Source organism: Aythya fuligula, chromosome 14, assembly GCF_009819795.1.
Source record: "Aythya fuligula isolate bAytFul2 chromosome 14, bAytFul2.pri, whole genome shotgun sequence".
Classification (NCBI taxonomy): Eukaryota; Metazoa; Chordata; class Aves; order Anseriformes; family Anatidae; genus Aythya; species Aythya fuligula.
In genome coordinates this window covers 9439481-9455581 of record NC_045572.1, presented here as the reverse complement: position 1 = coordinate 9455581, position 16101 = coordinate 9439481, and the positions used below count along the sequence as shown (strand labels likewise).

General features: G+C 51.9%; 1 protein-coding gene across 2 annotated transcripts in view; it reads right to left on the bottom strand.

Moving 5' to 3' along the window:
• Positions 1 to 14332, bottom strand: part of SH3PXD2B (SH3 and PX domains 2B) — a 70730-nt gene extending 56398 nt beyond the window's left edge. The window contains exons 1-2 of one of the 2 annotated variants that reach the window (XM_032196748.1): positions 14163 to 14332; positions 1624 to 1704 (exon numbers count right to left, since the gene is read on the bottom strand). In XM_032196748.1, the coding sequence (XP_032052639.1) occupies positions 1624 to 1704; positions 14163 to 14234 (153 nt within the window). In that variant the 5' untranslated portion in view covers positions 14235 to 14332. The remainder of the gene's footprint in view (positions 1 to 1623; positions 1705 to 14162) is intronic. The other variant, XM_032196749.1, reaches the window with a different exon arrangement.
• Positions 14333 to 16101: the final 1769 nt, after the last annotated feature.

Below are 16101 nucleotides of genomic sequence, written 5' to 3'. Positions count from 1 at the left end.
CACAACGACAAGGACACAGCCCTCCACAGCTGGAGGGAGGCACTGCTTTGGCAGACACACACCACCTTGTTTGCCCCTCTTGCAGCAAACGTCCCAAGCTTGGCTCCAACCTTGGAGCACCAGCGAAGAAGATGAGATGCTGCGGAGAAGGAAGAGCTGAGCTCCGTTTCCTTCCAGCCCTGGCGGCAGCCCAACAGCTGTTCCCTGTTTATTTACTTTCATATTTCCTTGGTTACACAAGCAGCTGCTCACTGCTTAACCCCTGCCTGCTCCAGCAGGGCCCACGCTGTGCTGCCCACCTTGCCTTGCCCCGGCACGATGCTGCGGGTCAGGGGGAGGGCTGCTGAGGTCCTGAATGGAGCTGGGCTCTCAAAAGGGCTCAAAACACGGACATCCTCACGTCCAGTGCTCTGCAGAAGGTGCCTCGTCGGGCAGGGCACAGGGCGTGTCTCCCCCGAACCCACCTGCACACCCACGCTGACAAAGGCTTTTCAAGTTGACCCGAAGCAAACTGACCAGCTGGACCTGCTAAAGCCATCTGGCTTCCCCCGGGCTTACTTTGCTATGCGGGCCCAGATGCGCTGTAATTTTAGTAGCCTATTTGTGTCGGGATGCATCCAATCCCCAGCCGTTTACAGGGAGGCATCCTCATTCCTGGGCAAGCACAGCACCCATTGAGACAAAGCATGAGGCTGCACACAGCTTCACATGAGCAGGGTGCTGGAGGGTGCCCAGCTCCTCTCCCCATCCCACACGCGGGCCAGGAGGGATGTGCCAGCGAGTTTTCTGGCAGGTCCATAGATCACTTCGTGCATTTTCCTTTCTCATCTGTACAGAGCCTGTTCCAGCAGCTCAGTTTGCGTTTTGGCTCATAAAGCTCAGCCAGACCCCTTGGCTCATCTCCACAGTACAAGGAGGGGGTGGAAAACACCCTTTGCCTGCTCGCCCAGAACACCGGCTCCGGTTTGCTGCAGCCCAGCCTGTCCCAATTGCCTTTCCAGCCTCCTCCCTCCATTCTTCCTTCATCTTCCTCCCAGCTGCCTCCTCTACCCCACACCAAGAGGTAATTGCTAATGCAGTGCACCTCAGTAGGTAATGGCAGATCCCGATCGCTTGCTCCCTGAAATGCCAACCTGCGGCCCAGGGGCCATGGGAACTGGTGCTTCTCAGCAACACCCCATTTTGGTGTGCCAGCAGTTGGGAAAGGCATGGGATTAGCTCCACAGGAGTGGAATTTGGGGCAAACTGTAACACACACACAATAAAAAATGACTCACCACCACCTGCACAAATTCCAGCAGTGGGAATTCAAACATACCTACGTTCCCCCTGTACCCCAGGGAGCGAGAGATGAAACTAAGACTGGGACATGCAGAAGCCCCATGGTTTCAACGCTGAGTCATGAGAGGCACCGGAGCTACAAGTGCAGCTTTTGAGGATGCTTTGTTCTTGCTTTTTCAAGGATGTCCAGCACTGCACTTAAGTTTCCCCAAATCTAAACATTTTCTGGTACATTACAAAAGGAATGCTTGCCCCTAGCATAAAACAAAAACCATTCTTTGCAATTTAGCATGTCTTTCAATCCTCTGAAGTCCAAAACCTAAGAACTGGAGAAATGCTTACCTGCAGGTCAAAGAACTTGCTGTACCGTCGGTAGATGACTTCTGTGGACCCATTGGACCAGGTGACTTTGATAATGTACACCTGTAGGGAACAGAAGAAGAAATCAGATATGAGTGACAGAACAACCCACGGCACAATCCAATGGCTGCTAAACAGCTGGGCATCAACCAGGGAGCTGCACAGAACACTTCAAGCAGCACTTAAAGTAGTTTCAGCAATACTAGAAAATAAGCTTGAATTGTTAAGCTCCATGCTACAACTTAGCTGTCTACAAAACACTTATTCATAATCATGAATTGAGACAGCACCCTGTCACTAACTACAGGTATACAACAAATGTGAAAAGGTGCTTCCATGTAAACATATAGTTAGCCTCTCCAGACAGACATGTGAGGAGTTAATAACAATGCCCTGGTGATCCCACCTATGGCTGCAGTGTTGTTTGAGCCCCTGATCTCAAACCTGCTATGCACTCCCCAAGGCCAGTCTGCACCCCAGAACGGGGCTTGCGAGGAGAACTCAAACCCTGTGCCATTCAAAACTCTGTCTGTTTTCCATAAGCAGCTTTGCTGTCACCTTAAGGTTTTGTTTTCTGAGGCTTGCTGAGGTGCAGGTTGCCCTCCTGTTACATAAAATGCTACACAACTAATCCTAGCATTTCTAGGTTATTCACAGATCATGTGGCCAGGCTTTTACTGCTGATGAATGAGAAGGGGAATAAAAAAAAAAAAGGAAGAAAATACCCCAGCTTTATTATTCTTCCATGAAAGACAACAAGCAAATAACAGAATTGGGAAATTACTTATTTAATGTCCTTGCTTGTTGTTCACAGAAACCAGAGATGACCCTTGATGAGATGCCAGCATAACTCTCAAGTGTTGCAAACCTCATCCTTTGCTAATTGATAGCAGATTGGGTAAGCAGAACGAGGATATGTATGTTAATTTTTCTTCTTACTATCATTTTCCACATATTTCCACCAGAAATTCCAGCATTAACCCACTGAGGCAGGAACAAACTATTCAGAAGACCAGGTGAACAGACCCGGTAGAGACTTCAGTCTCACACAATGAAGAGTGAAGGCCTTTAGGATGGTGATGTTCTGGTATTTAAAACCCAGTCCCTTAACAGTTTCACAACGTTTCCCACAGAGACACATTTTTCCAGATGCTGGAACAAGACCAACATCCCAGCCCAATATCCAAACTCAAATACCAGGAGACTTAAATGGCTAGCACAACAGCAAACTGTTTGAGCTAACCAAACCTACTTTAATACTGTAGTAAAGCTCTTACTGAAAGACCATTCTGCTTCCCAAAGGGCTGACGCTGCACAAGCTACCAAGGTGAGGGGACTCCTAAGGAACCATAATCTCTTCCCACTGCAACCCCTTACAAACTATGATGGAAAAGGAGACAGTGAGATGAAGCACGTGCTCACTGCTAAAATAAAGAAATTCAGCAGTTTCAAGCCAGCAGTTCAATGACCACTTGTCTTAAGCCAGATGCTCAGCTCAAACACAGCTGCTGCTGCTTTTCCTGCCTCGCAGCGAGATGGCTGGGAACCACCACCACCACCTTCTCCCAGGCAAATTCAGAATCACCCGGCTCACCTCCTGTGCCTTATTCAGCTAACCACAATCCTCTCCTTTCACTCAAAATATTTTTTTTGAACTGAAGGACCTGCACTTTCTGTACCCTAACTCAAGGAAGACAGAGGACTCCTGCAGTACAGCATTTGCAGCAGCTGTGAGTATCTGGATATACAATGATATGTTACAAGAGGTGCCCTGACAACACACTTGGTTACCACCAAACATGGCTTGACAAGTGTTTTCAAGTGGATCAGGCCAATACCTGTTTAAGTACATGTTCCTAGACCTCAACAGGTAAGAGACAACTTGGCTGACCTCAGTTTGCAACGAGAACAGGTTGAGTTGCATGACGTGGCCTCAAATTCCTGAGAGCATCTGTATAGGTACCACCACTTCATTACACAAAGAAGTCACCCAGCCCAGCTGAACTCGAGGCTTGCACCTACTGCTTACATTTCATGGATCATACCATCAGCAAGCCAAGCGTTAACTTCATGCTAAGCAAGCATCCAAGCTGCCTTTACCCTCACCCCAGGACTTGCGGGCAGGCCAGCATGAGCTCATTTTGGTTGGAAGCTCAGCTGATATCCCAGCTTTCTTACCAGTCCGCAGCACTTCATGGGGTTATATCACTGCTGGCTGCCTGCCTAGAGAACGCCTTCCACTGGGGCAGGAGGAAGAGCCAACTTTTCTTCATTGTTTATTCCTATTCTGCCTTTATTTGGAGTCAACAGTTTATTAGACTGGGATTTTAATCAGGATGTGGATTTGCTCAAGCCAGAATGAATCCAGCGCTCTGAAGGGTAATAAAGCCATGAGATTTGAGGGCATACTATGCTTTATTATACCCTTTGTAACTGAGGGAAGGAGACCTTCTCCCAGCTGATGAGCTCACTCCTGTATTGCTGGAAGGCAGATCTCCCTGGGGTCAGGATAATGGTTTCGTGCTCATCCCATTTAAATAGCCGACAGGTCTCTGGGGATATCTCCTCATCTATCTGTGAAAAAAAATGAAGAGATAGGAAACCCTGCAGAACAGGGAGATCCTCAACAGTCATAAAAATACTGTCTTCATGAAGCTGATTCCCTCTCTACTTGTGAGCATCCCTCATCCTTGACTCCAGTGGCCCCATCCCACTAAGGTACTCTAGGCCAAAAATGCCACAGCTCTTTGATAATTCCCCCCTGAGGGATGAAAAAAGAGATGCCAGAAAGCAAAACTCAGGTGTTCATTAATTAACAAGGAAGCTGCAGATTTTGAAAGGGATAAATAGTACAGTTGGCCACTCTATGATGTTTTCACAGCCCCAGCAAATTCGGCTTCACCCTGGTAATCACAGGGACCGCACCAAGCAGCTTGCTCCTGCAGAGGCTGCTCCGAGGAGGGGCTTTATCCAAGCCTGGCTGTGTGGGTGAGGGCATGTGGAAACTTATTTCATGGGCTTTCTCCAGCTTCAAGCGAGCACTGCTGGAAGGGGGGAGCCACAGCCCAGGCCCCACAGCTCCTGGAGGGGTGGGGAGGGCCCAGCAGATGGCAGGGAGGCAGCAGGCGGCCGGGTCCAGGAGGGGGCTGCAGCCCCATCACATGGGCCGGGCCCATGGCCAAAACCAACAGGCAAAGCTATCTAAATATTTACAGGCCTGCCCGGGCCAGCGGTGGTTTCTGCATGGTGGAGGGGATCTAGCTGACTCTGTGAAAACCGATGGCTGCCCTCCCTCCGGAAAGGAAACCTCACTCTCCTCACACTGAGGGCCCCCACCCCTTGCCCTGCTCCAAACCACGCTGCCACATGTCCATCACATCAAACCAGGCTCGATGGCTGAAGGCACCCTAGGCTACAGTGAGCTTTGGGACAGGCAGTAATAACCAGGACTGAAACCTCTCCAGCTCAACTGCTGCCATAGGTCATGACAGCACAGCTGAAACTCACGCCCCTGCTTCCGAAATTGCTGAAATGCAATTCACACTGTTTGTCCTGCTAGTGCACAGTACAGAGGAGGGGTACAAAGTTTTTGGTGTTACTCACGTGTCACATCCTGGAAAACCTGAGCACGAGGCCTTCCCCACAAGCCTGAGCTTCAGGGCAGGGGGAGCACTCTACCAGGAGATGCCATCACAGGTGGCCACCACCAAAACAAGGGAACAAGGTCTCCCCTGTGCCTCCACGGGGCTCCCTGTGGGTGGTGTGGAGACCAGAGGCCACCAGGACACGTTAGAGGTGCAGGTGGGGCTTGTTCAGCGCTGGTGGGGAGGAACACTTCACAGTAATGCAAAGAACACCATGTGCTCCCGTCCCTTGGAGGGATGGAGTGGAACAAATCCTTCACAGAAAATGGAAACCAACAGATGCGGAAGGCTGAACTCTGACAGACGCAGCAGTGTTTTGGCTCCCTAGACTTCCTGCAAAGCTCTACATTACAAGCAATTGGCCGTATACCAACTGTTTAAAAATTACTGATCAAGGAGTTTACCATCAGGCCTCCAATCTTGCAAGATTCTCCTTGGTCATGTTCGAAACCAAGTACCCTAAACGGGAATATAAAGGTGGAAAATTTAAAAATAAAAAATAAAAATGTAGCTTTCCCAGTCCATCATCTTTATTCACCAGCTTGGTCCCTGCTGTCTCTCCTATGGCTTGGTGTGCCGTGCAGCCCTCCCGCTGCTCCAGCGTTCCTGGAGACACAGTTCAGAGGGAGACCGAGCCAGTGGAAAGTGGGACTGAAACCCTTCATACTGGAACTGTCAGAAGTGACAGGTTGCTAAAAGCAATGCAAATGGCACCTGGCCAACCGTAACAGAGCTGTCAACAAAAGCTGCCAGTCAGCCATCGTGGCAGCAAGGGCTCTGGCAACCACGGGGGAAACGTGCTGGCAGCTGGAGAATGCTTCCCTGGCTCCACGAGGGAGACCTGTGCTCCCCAGGGAGTGGGCTGGGACATCCCTCCAGGAAGGAGGGCCATAAGAGCCAGCATGGCAGGCACCAAGTGGAGCCCAGATGCTGGGCACTGCCTGGAGAGGCCATGCAAGAGAGCTCATGTGCAAACCCACAGCAGTCAGAGGCCCGATGGCTGGGAACTAGGAGAAAGGGGAGGAGAAGCCGCTGCAAATTATCTGAAAGGCAACCCAGAGATTTTTATTTTTTTCTCCTTTTAAATAAATGGGGCAGCATGCCTGAGCCCTGGGAGCTGCCAGACCTAGCAGTGCTCTTCCTGAGACTGATAAGAGCCTCAGTGCTGCAGATAACAGTGGCTTCTGGTGACTTCCACAGCAAAAAGTGGCTGAGGACTCTAAAGGCTTTCACAGGCCCTCAGTTTTACGCGTCTCAGGAGGCATGTTGTCACATAAAATCATGGCTACAGAGCATGGATGGTTCAATGGGCTGACTTGAAGCAATGAGATTAAGAACAGATACAAAAAAATAAAAATAGTTCCCCATTCTTGAAACACAAGGCCATATGACCTTCTAGAATAATCACGTCTGGACTCCCTACGTAAACACACTAAGGACATGCACAGAGCACAACCAGGAATCCGCCTGGACTGCTCGAATGTGGGGAAGAAGGCAGACCGCAGCTGCAGGAAAGCCCAGAGCTGCGGCTGCAGCCTCCCTCCTCCCACAGCTTCTCCAACGAGACTTGGAAAACATCCCGGCTGTGGGGGTACACGTACTGCTTCGGGGAGAGGGCAGGCGCTGTGAGCTCTCTGAGGGCACCCCAGTCCCCAAGGAGGCTGCAAGCCCACCCAACGCAGCTCAGCCCCATGCTGACACATCAGCTTGAGCCCAAGGGCAGCGCACCCACACCCACACAGCACTGCCAGCCAAAATCCTTTCTGCAGGCCACCCCAGCACACTGCCACAGGCTGGCTGGCAACAGCCCCCGCTGAGCTCCCATGTCTCTGAAACAACCCCATGCCCACAGGGAAGGCAGGAGTGTGTGAGAAGAGGGAACATGACTGCAAGGGATTCTCCTCCTGCTCACGTGGCAGGAGAAAGCCCTCTCTGGCAGCAGGCAGGGTGTGAAGCTGGAGTCTCAGCCACTGAGGGATCTGGGGCAGCATCCTGCTGGCTCCCCTGCTTACTCCAAGGCTCTCCAGGTTCAATGCCAGCCAGATGTACATGAAGAGCAGCAGACGAGAAAGCAATGTTGCTGTCACCTACAAAGGCACTTCCACAGGGGTCCAAGAACACCCATCGCTGCCCACCCGTCACTGACAAGCATCAGTGTGTGTCCACAAAGGTTCAGCAGAGCTCCGAGGGCACAGTCAGACATAACAGCCTCCAGCAGACAGAGCTGTCTGCAGAGCTGTTTCAAATGGGTTTGAGTCTGTGTGGTCCTGGGCCCAGAGAGACTATGTACAATAAACCTCTCTGTGGAAAACTCCACAGATTTAAAGCATCTTTCGCCAGCAGAGGGGAAAAAGCATCAGTCTCTTTATTCCACATGCCCTCTCCCACACCCCGAGACACCGGGAAACAATGAAAGAGCCTGGGGAGCCGACAGCCCCAGCCGCGAGAAAGGAGCACCGAGAAATTCAAAGGGGCAGAGAAACCAAAGCAGCTGAGGGAACGAACCAAAACAGAGCAGGGTTTAATATAGAAAAGGGAGTGGGAAATTGTAAGAGGAAAAGAGAAAAAAAAAAAAAAAAAGAGGGAGGTGGCTGGAAACAAAGAAAGTTCTTGGCGGCAAGCTGCTGTGCTTGGCCCTTCTCCATCAGCCTTCTCTGCAGCAGGAGCGCAGGGCTGCCGAGGGGAGCAGGGGCTCTGGTGCTGCACGACACCGTAACTTGGAGCAAGAGGGACAACAAGCCCCAGCTCCATTCTCAGAGACCACGCCAGCCCTGCTCTGTGGACAGGAAAAGCCAGGAGAAGGGCCATGCTGTTTCAGATGGCACTCAGAATGCCACAGAGAAGCAACAGATGTGGGACATTTTGGATGCTGCTGTCATTTCTCTAGTTTAGCAGAGGAAGGGGGAAGAAGCAGCAAGACAGATTGCAGGGAGGAGGTAACGGGGATGCAGGTGGCACAAGGACAGGAACATCCTCACCATCACATCAAATAACCAAAGCCCACGTGCCCAGGAGCTGCTCAACTACAAGCCAACCACATCCCCCAGCTCTGACTCAACCCTTCCACTGTACTCTCCTTACAGCTCCCGTGAGCAACAGACCATCCTGTCCTGCTGTTGCAAAGCTGTGCATAAGTGTGTGGTCACGCAGGTCACAGGGATCCCAAGGACAAACCCACCAAGCCTTGCTCAACTACGGCGCAGGCTCCTCTCACCAAACATACACACCGGCTTGTTTGCCCTGACTCATGCTGAAGGTCAAACATATGGATGCTTCTGTTTCCTATTTCCCACTGCTACGTGAAAGGGCCGGAAAACAGCTATACCCTCCAAAGCAAAACTGTGAGGGACCAAGGTCACCAGACCCCTGAGCAGGCAGCGCAATGGCCCTGACACTGAAGTTCACTGCTGAGACTGCATATGAGCACCAGCTTTCCAGTCTGCAGGCAGAGCCTCAGCAGGCGCTTGCCAAGCAGGATTTGGTCCTTCCACTGACCTGTGACATTCAAGATTTTCACCAGCATTAGGTAATGCAAATAGGGAAGAAAAACAAAGGAGAGTTTGCATTTGGTTCTTGGTTTCACCCACAAAGACAAAAGTGCTCCCTGAAGCCTCAACTCTCTTGAGAAGCAAGAAGTGGGAAGGATGAACAATCAGATCTCTAACACTGCACAACAGACACAAGGACAGATCCAAATTTCACCCCATCTACAGCTCCAGACACCCAGTCTTTGGCCTGCCACAAGCAGGAGAGCATCAGGCAGCTGACAGGAAACGGGACAAGATGCAGCAGAACCACAGGACACAGCAGCAAAACCATGCTGAGGCTGCTAAGAGCCCTCAAACTCTCAGGGCCAAAGGCCAGATGCTCAGAAACTCTTTGCAGCAGCAGACTTCAGCATCACTGTTCCAGCCTTGCTTTATATGGTCTAGTTTCACTTTTCCCCCTTTAACTCCTCGCTTAGTTAACAGCCGCTGGATGGATTTCACTCTATTCATTTTAACCTTCTGCTTCCTCTGTCTCAGTGCACCCAGCTCCTCCGGTTCCCCACAGGACATTCCAGCCATGCCGGGAGCACGGTCACCCTCCGCAAAGAGCATCACACTGGGGAAGAGTCATCCCCCAACGTCCTTTTTAAGCCAAACAACCGGTGTGAATCACAACAGAAAAAATAAAGCAGCTGTACATGGTGACTTGGGGCCAGGTCTCCTCAGATCTCTCTTCCAATGGACCACGTCAGGACCGGGCAACTCTGACACAAGCCATGGGATAAGTTGTTCAGAAGGCATCTCCTGCTCTATACATATAAGGCACTGAGGAACGACTCAATCTGTAGATCAGCAGCCTTCTTTCTCTTGCCAGTGGAGCATTCTTCTCTGAATACTGAATAATCAATTCCAGATAAGCAATAGGGTTGGGCTGCGTGATGAATTAAACCACAAATAGTCTCATGACTATAAGGCACAGGAGCAGAGAAGATACCTAGTAACACTTTACAAATTCACAATTAAAAATAACAACACGTTAATTTTTTGAATGTGGTTTTAATCAAACTTGTTTTAAAATACCTATAGACTCTATAACCTAGACACCGAATTCCAACACCCACAGTTAATTACTTTTACAAGGCAGCTGCAGATACAAATGAGGCAGTTAAATATGCATGGATATCCACCTCGTTTAAAGTTTGCAATCTTGTTAACTGAGCTTGTAAAATAAATGTATGCTGTACACTTTGTTTAAATTTTCCTGTTTCAAAGTGATATTTGCGTGCATTGAGGCTGGGAAAGGAAGTCCCTGCAAGAGCATAGTCCAGATTTCCCAATAACCTCGAAAAAACATACAGCATGCTGCTCTTTTTTTTCCCCTGTCAGACGTATATATAATTTTGTTCTGTGCTGTTGAGCAAACATTTAAAACTATACGAGTTGTGGAAGTATTCTTAGTGGACAGAACCATAGGAATGAAGGTGCAGTTCAATGGCATGGTTATTAACACAGAACAAAACACACAAGCTGCAGCTGTATTACAAAGAAAGCTCCTAAAGCTTCCTTAAGGGCAAGAAAACAGCTAAGATCTACATTTAGTAAGCAAAAGCTGTATTTTTGAGACTTCTACTAGGAATAACAAACACAACGCTATAAAAAGATCCCGCATGAAGTCCTTTAAAGGAAAATTTAGTCTGTTTCAACTACGGTTTTGTTTTGGGTCTTTTCTGAATAAACACCCATTTATCAGAATTTGAGACTTGGCCAGACAATAGAAATGACAGTCTGCTACTCTGTCGCCCAGAATGATTATTTTTAAACTTTGCGTTTGGATTTTGTCTTTTCAAATGAATTTAATTTGCAATACTGGCCTGGAGCCCTCGCTGCCAGTGTCCCTGAGCACTAGACCTCCAGGACATGAGCTGTAATCACTTGAAATGTGATTGCTTGGGACATGTCACCGCAGGGTGATCCTCACCCTCTGACTGATGGGAGGGAGTCTTTCTTCTTCGCTCTGATAATGGGCTCTGATGGTCCCAAGCTCAGTTGTTCTCCTGACAGAGTCCGAGCAGCGCATCCAACAACACACACCTGCCAAAAAATCGTTTCTCCAACAGCCCTTTCCATAAAAATATTGTTTTAATATATTAATAAAAAAGTTTAAATATACAAATGACACAATTTAAAGACCAGGGTTAGGAGGTCAGAAGGGAAGGTGCAACAACAATACACTGAGAAATGGTTTCACAGCTAGTAGAGCAAACTTGAGGCTGCTATCACTTGGAGCAAGAATCTAGGTTATCCTTCCCCTCTTGGCCCTTCTGTTTGTACAATCTGAGTTGGTTTGACAAGAACAGGAGGCAGACGTGTTGGCCTCACCCCATGCCAACACTACAGCAGTAAAAACCTTCCGGGAGTACAAGGCTAGCAGCGAGACAGCAGCACTGCTTCTCTCCTCCACCGGGAAAATGCACAGATAGTATTTGACCGGCAAGGTGCAGAACACTGGGCAGCATTAAATCCTGACACAGCACACATTAAAGCTAGCATTTGGGTACCCCCACCCGTCGGCTTGCATCTCGTGGGGTCCTTACTCTCGTGCAGGGCAGGGCCCTGCATCAGGGAGCGATGCTCCTGGCTCTGCCTCCGTCTGAGCAACCCCTGGCCTCTCCCAGCCAGAAAAGCAGCATCAGCCAGCTGGGAACGGGCCATGAAGGGTTAGGAAAGGATGGAAACACAGAGGCCCCGTGCAGCCTCTGTCCCTGGAAACTGTTACATGTGACATTTCTCGCAAGGCTGCGAAACTTGGAGGCATTTGAGGGTGAAAGGCTGAGGCAGGGATGGAGGGTGAGCCGTGCTTATGAAGAACAGCACCAGGGAGAAATGTTCCTGCCCAGCACCGAAGTGGCATTTGATCACTTTTTGATAAGACAGGCAAATAGTACAGAAGCACCCCCTCCCCCAGTTTAGGAAATGTGTCTCCTGCTTCAAATCAGAGCTTGCAAAAGCACAAGTTTTTGTCTCGGTTGCACAACACTCTGTATCGATTACCGAGGTGATGGGTGAACCCCGCCTGCCCGAACGGAGCTGGCCTCTTCCACCCCCACCCCACCGGAGGAATAAACAAGGACTTTGAAACACTGATTTGCTATCACTTCTCTGGGAAACTGGAATTTCACGGTTTTCTACTGTGGCCTCATGCAGCCAACACAACCGCACCTTTGTCCAGCACAAAAGAAAAGCCTCACGGATGCAGAGCGGAGGCCAGAGCCGAGCGTCACAGGTCAGCCACGGGTCGGGCAGAGCAGAGGCAACGGGAGGAAGAGCCGCAGGGCTCCCGCTGCCTCCAGGGATGGCAGAGAGCACATTTATCTCGGAGAGCAGAAGCAAAGCAAAGGTTTAGTGCACACACTTTGCGGTTGACTTCGCTTTGCTGCTTGCCAACAGATACAGTCTAAAGTGAGATGACTCAGCCGGGATTTGCTGCCCCTCCTCTGCCTCTCTTTGCAGAGGAAGGAGAGGGGAAAAAAAAAAAAAAAAAAAAGGGGTTGATTCCATGTAATTAACTGGCTTTGTGGATCTGCCTCTTTCCTATCGATCCTCTCTAGCAAGGCGAGCGCTCCCGTTTACTCCAGTGCTGCCGCGGGGAGGTTGCTGCCCGCCCCTCCCCGAGCTCAGCCCGCCCTGGCTCACGCGGCCGAGTTTGGGTCCAAGACAAGTACAGGGAAAGGTTAGAGGCAGAAGACTCGAGCTGCCAGTTGAGAAGGGAGCGGGCAGCCAAGCAGCCGAGCTGCACAGCTGACTGTCATGAGCTCTGTGCAGACGCTTCTCCACCGTCTCCTCCGCACGCTCGGGATCCGGCCGCGGGAGCAGCCGCCCCGCTGCACCCACCCAGTGATACGTCTTCATAAACACTGCTGTCCCCATTTCTCAGCCCGATAGGATTATTTGTGCTATGCCCAGCTCCACCCGCCTCCCCGCTGCGGAGCTGTGTGGGGACCCCAGTGGGAGAGCAGGGATGGTGCCCAAACGGGATGGTGCCCAGCCTGGGGGTTGCATTTCCCTGTAGCAGGGACTCGGATCTGGAGGGACAGCAGGAGCCCAAGGGCTGTGAGGTGCCCTCAGCCCCTGCAAAGCACAAAAAGGCCCAGAAGAGAAAAGGGAGGAGCAGCCCCAGGCAACCCCAGCACACCCGTTACGGGACCTGAGGGCGATGCAAGAGATCTGCCAAGACAAACACAAGCACACGCAACTCATCAAACCTCCTCACGTATGTGTTCCTCCGGACCTGATGCACAGCCCGGCTAGGGTGAGTAAGTTTGGGGTGGACAGAGCAGGAAAAGGGCACATCTGGAGCTGGGGCCAGATTCGGGCAGACACTGGTAAAACTACTGACAAGGCAGGAGAGGAGGAAGAGGTGATAAGGGGTTGGGGTGGTGGCCACCACATCACAGAGCTAAGGCACTTCCCTGGGTGCAAGGAGAGGATATCGGCCCTGTTTACACTCTCCTCAATCCCAGCTACAGCCAGCTTGTTCTTTCGCTTTCCTCTGACTGTTGCTGACCGCCACAAGCCAGCTGGGGGGTACCCAAAACAAACCCCTGATCTGCACAGTGCTCAGGCTGCCTGGCTCCGCTGACATGAGGCACTCTGCGTGTCCTTGTAACCCAAATGCAACACGAACAGTGTGTCACTGGGTCACCCCGGTCTAAGGCGAACGGGGCGGGGAGAACATTTTGGTCTTTGTTTTACAGTTGCTGCCAAGATTCACCCACAAGGTCTCCATGGATGCCTGGAAGCGCACCAAAGTGTAAATAACAACAACAACAATAATAATAATAAAAAAAAAACTCGAGAAAAAGACAGCCCCGCAGCTGTTGAGAAGATGCCCTGTAGTGTGCAGGAATGTGCTCCCCAGGACAGTGGGGCAGCAGGGGTGCAACGGGCACGGAGCCACCTCGGTGGGGGACTGCAGCACCGTCCCAAGCACAGGAGGATGGAACCGGGGGGTCCTTCTGCGGGGACCCCACAGCCAACAGGTTCCTGACTCCCCCCGCAAACGCTGCCCCTCACCAAGGCAGGGACACTTTCCGGGGGTGACTCCAGGCGTGCAGGCTGCCCCAGCACCCCCCCCAGCCCCAGTGGCACCCCCTGGCACATCCCCACCCACATTCTCCCCCCACTTTGCCCGGGTGAGGAACGGGTCCCGGTACCGGGACAGCCCCAGCAGCGCTGCCCTCCTCCTCCTCCTCCTCTTCTTCCTCCTCCTCCTCTTCCTCCCACCATCCCGGAGCTCCCCGGGGATCGGCAGCGCCCGCCCTTTGTTTGCCCAGGGCCGGGCCGGGTGCGCCCCGAGCCGTGCCGAGCCGAGCCGTGCCGTGCCACTCACATAGTGCTTATTAGGGATGCGCCTCTTCTGCACGTCCAGCACCTTCACCTCCGCGATGCTCCTCCTGGGCATGCCTCTGCCCCTCGCAGCCCGGCGCCAGGGGCCCGGCGGGGAGCGGTGGCGCTGGGGGAAGGCACACACAGGGGCGCACGCAGCCGGGACCGGAGCTCGCAGCCGTGCCGAGCCGAGCCGTGCCGAGCCGAGCCCAGCCACCCGCCCGCTGCCGGGGGCGGGAGGCGGCCCCGGCCCGCCCCGACCTATCCCAGCCGGCGGGGCGGCCCTACAAACGCCCGCTTAAAGGGGGCGAGCGTGGCCGCCCGCCCCACGCGTGTTTGTCCCCTCCACGCGTGGCCGCCGCGCCAAGGGCGCAGCCGGCACGGGGGGCACCCGGCCGGCTTCTGCCTGCTCGCCCCACGCCGTTCTCTGCCCCCAAATCACGGAAAAAAAATAAAATAATAAATAGAGGAAAAAGCTGGCGTGGATGTGGCACGGGAGACGCGCAGGGATGCGGTGGCATCGGCCGCTCCGGGCTTTTTGCTGTAAGTCGCCAAGGGCAGCGACCTGCAGCTCAACAGCTCCCCGTGTCCTGTGCTGGGAAGTGGCAGCCCACGAGTGGTGCTTTTCCGAATAACATGGGTGGAAAAAGCAGAGCGAGGCAGCACAAGTCCTCTGTGGCTGCCCTCTTGCTTTCCCCTTCTGCTCTTTTGAAAAACAGCATCCCAAGGTGATGCCAAAGCACAAGACAGTTCAGTGCCGGTCAGGGGCAGCTCAGCTGTTTCTCCAGGAGGGCACGGCTTCTTGGGGCACAGCTTGCCTTATCTGCAACTATTTGCCTTTGTAGGGAGCTGTAGGGAGTAGAAGAGGGTCCAGGATGATTCCTCCTGCCTGACATGGGGGACCCGTGTGTGGGCTCCACACCCAGGGTTTGGTCCTTGACCCTGCTCTTGTCCCGTAACAACTGCCCCCAAGGCTTTGCTGACGTGGTTTCCAACAGCATCAACCCTAAGGCATTTGGGGAATGAATTGAGTTGAAAATAGAGGCTTTGTTGGCTGTGCGTATGATCGGGTCACCAGAACGGCCTTACCCAGGACTGCCTCTGTATCCTTTGAAGCTGGGAGCTGAGCCACCGCACCCCACTTGTCCCCAGCAGCCCACTCCATCGGGCCGTGCCCTTGGAGCAGTGGAGAGGACAAAGCAGTGACCTGGTGCTTCTCTGCACCAGCACCACCCTCGGCCTGCTTCTTCCCGGCAGCTTCTCAACACGTGGCACAACCACAGCTCTCCTCCCTGTTGGGCTTTTAATTACATTATAAAGTTACCCAAGACTCATGCTGGCAGGTCATTAGCTTTCATATGAATTTAATTTAATCATAAACAACTCATCTCACTCCTTGGCAGCTCCTTAAATGTGGCTCCTTTTTTTTTTTAATGCTGTTAACTTTGCTAACCCCACCATGGAGAATCAGGGAGGTGCAGGCAGGTTGCCAGGGATTTATCACCCCCCTTGCCCTCCCAAAGCTCTCATTTTCATCTTCTTTCCCCTCTGCTGAGCACAAGACCTCTGCAGCCCTGTGGAGGAGGTGGTTGCAAAAAGGATGCTAGGCTATGTGAAGGGGAAACTACACCACTGGCACCTGCTGGCATGCCCGACTGCCACCATGGGGTACATGAGGATCAGTTGTACATTGCTCCCCTCCCTGAGTGCTATTTAAGAGTCAAAGCCTGGGGGAAGCACTGAGGCAGACTAAATGTGGCAAAACTGCAGCTTTCCATCACTTGGGTGGTGTTCTACAGGCACAAACAGCTAGAATTGTACTGGGTTTAAAGCCCTGATAGACGGGCAAATAAATAATCCAAAAGATGACCAGAAAATCATTGAAAGCCCCTGTGTGTAATGTCAGTAAGAGAAGAAATTAATAGTGAGGAAATGAGGAACAC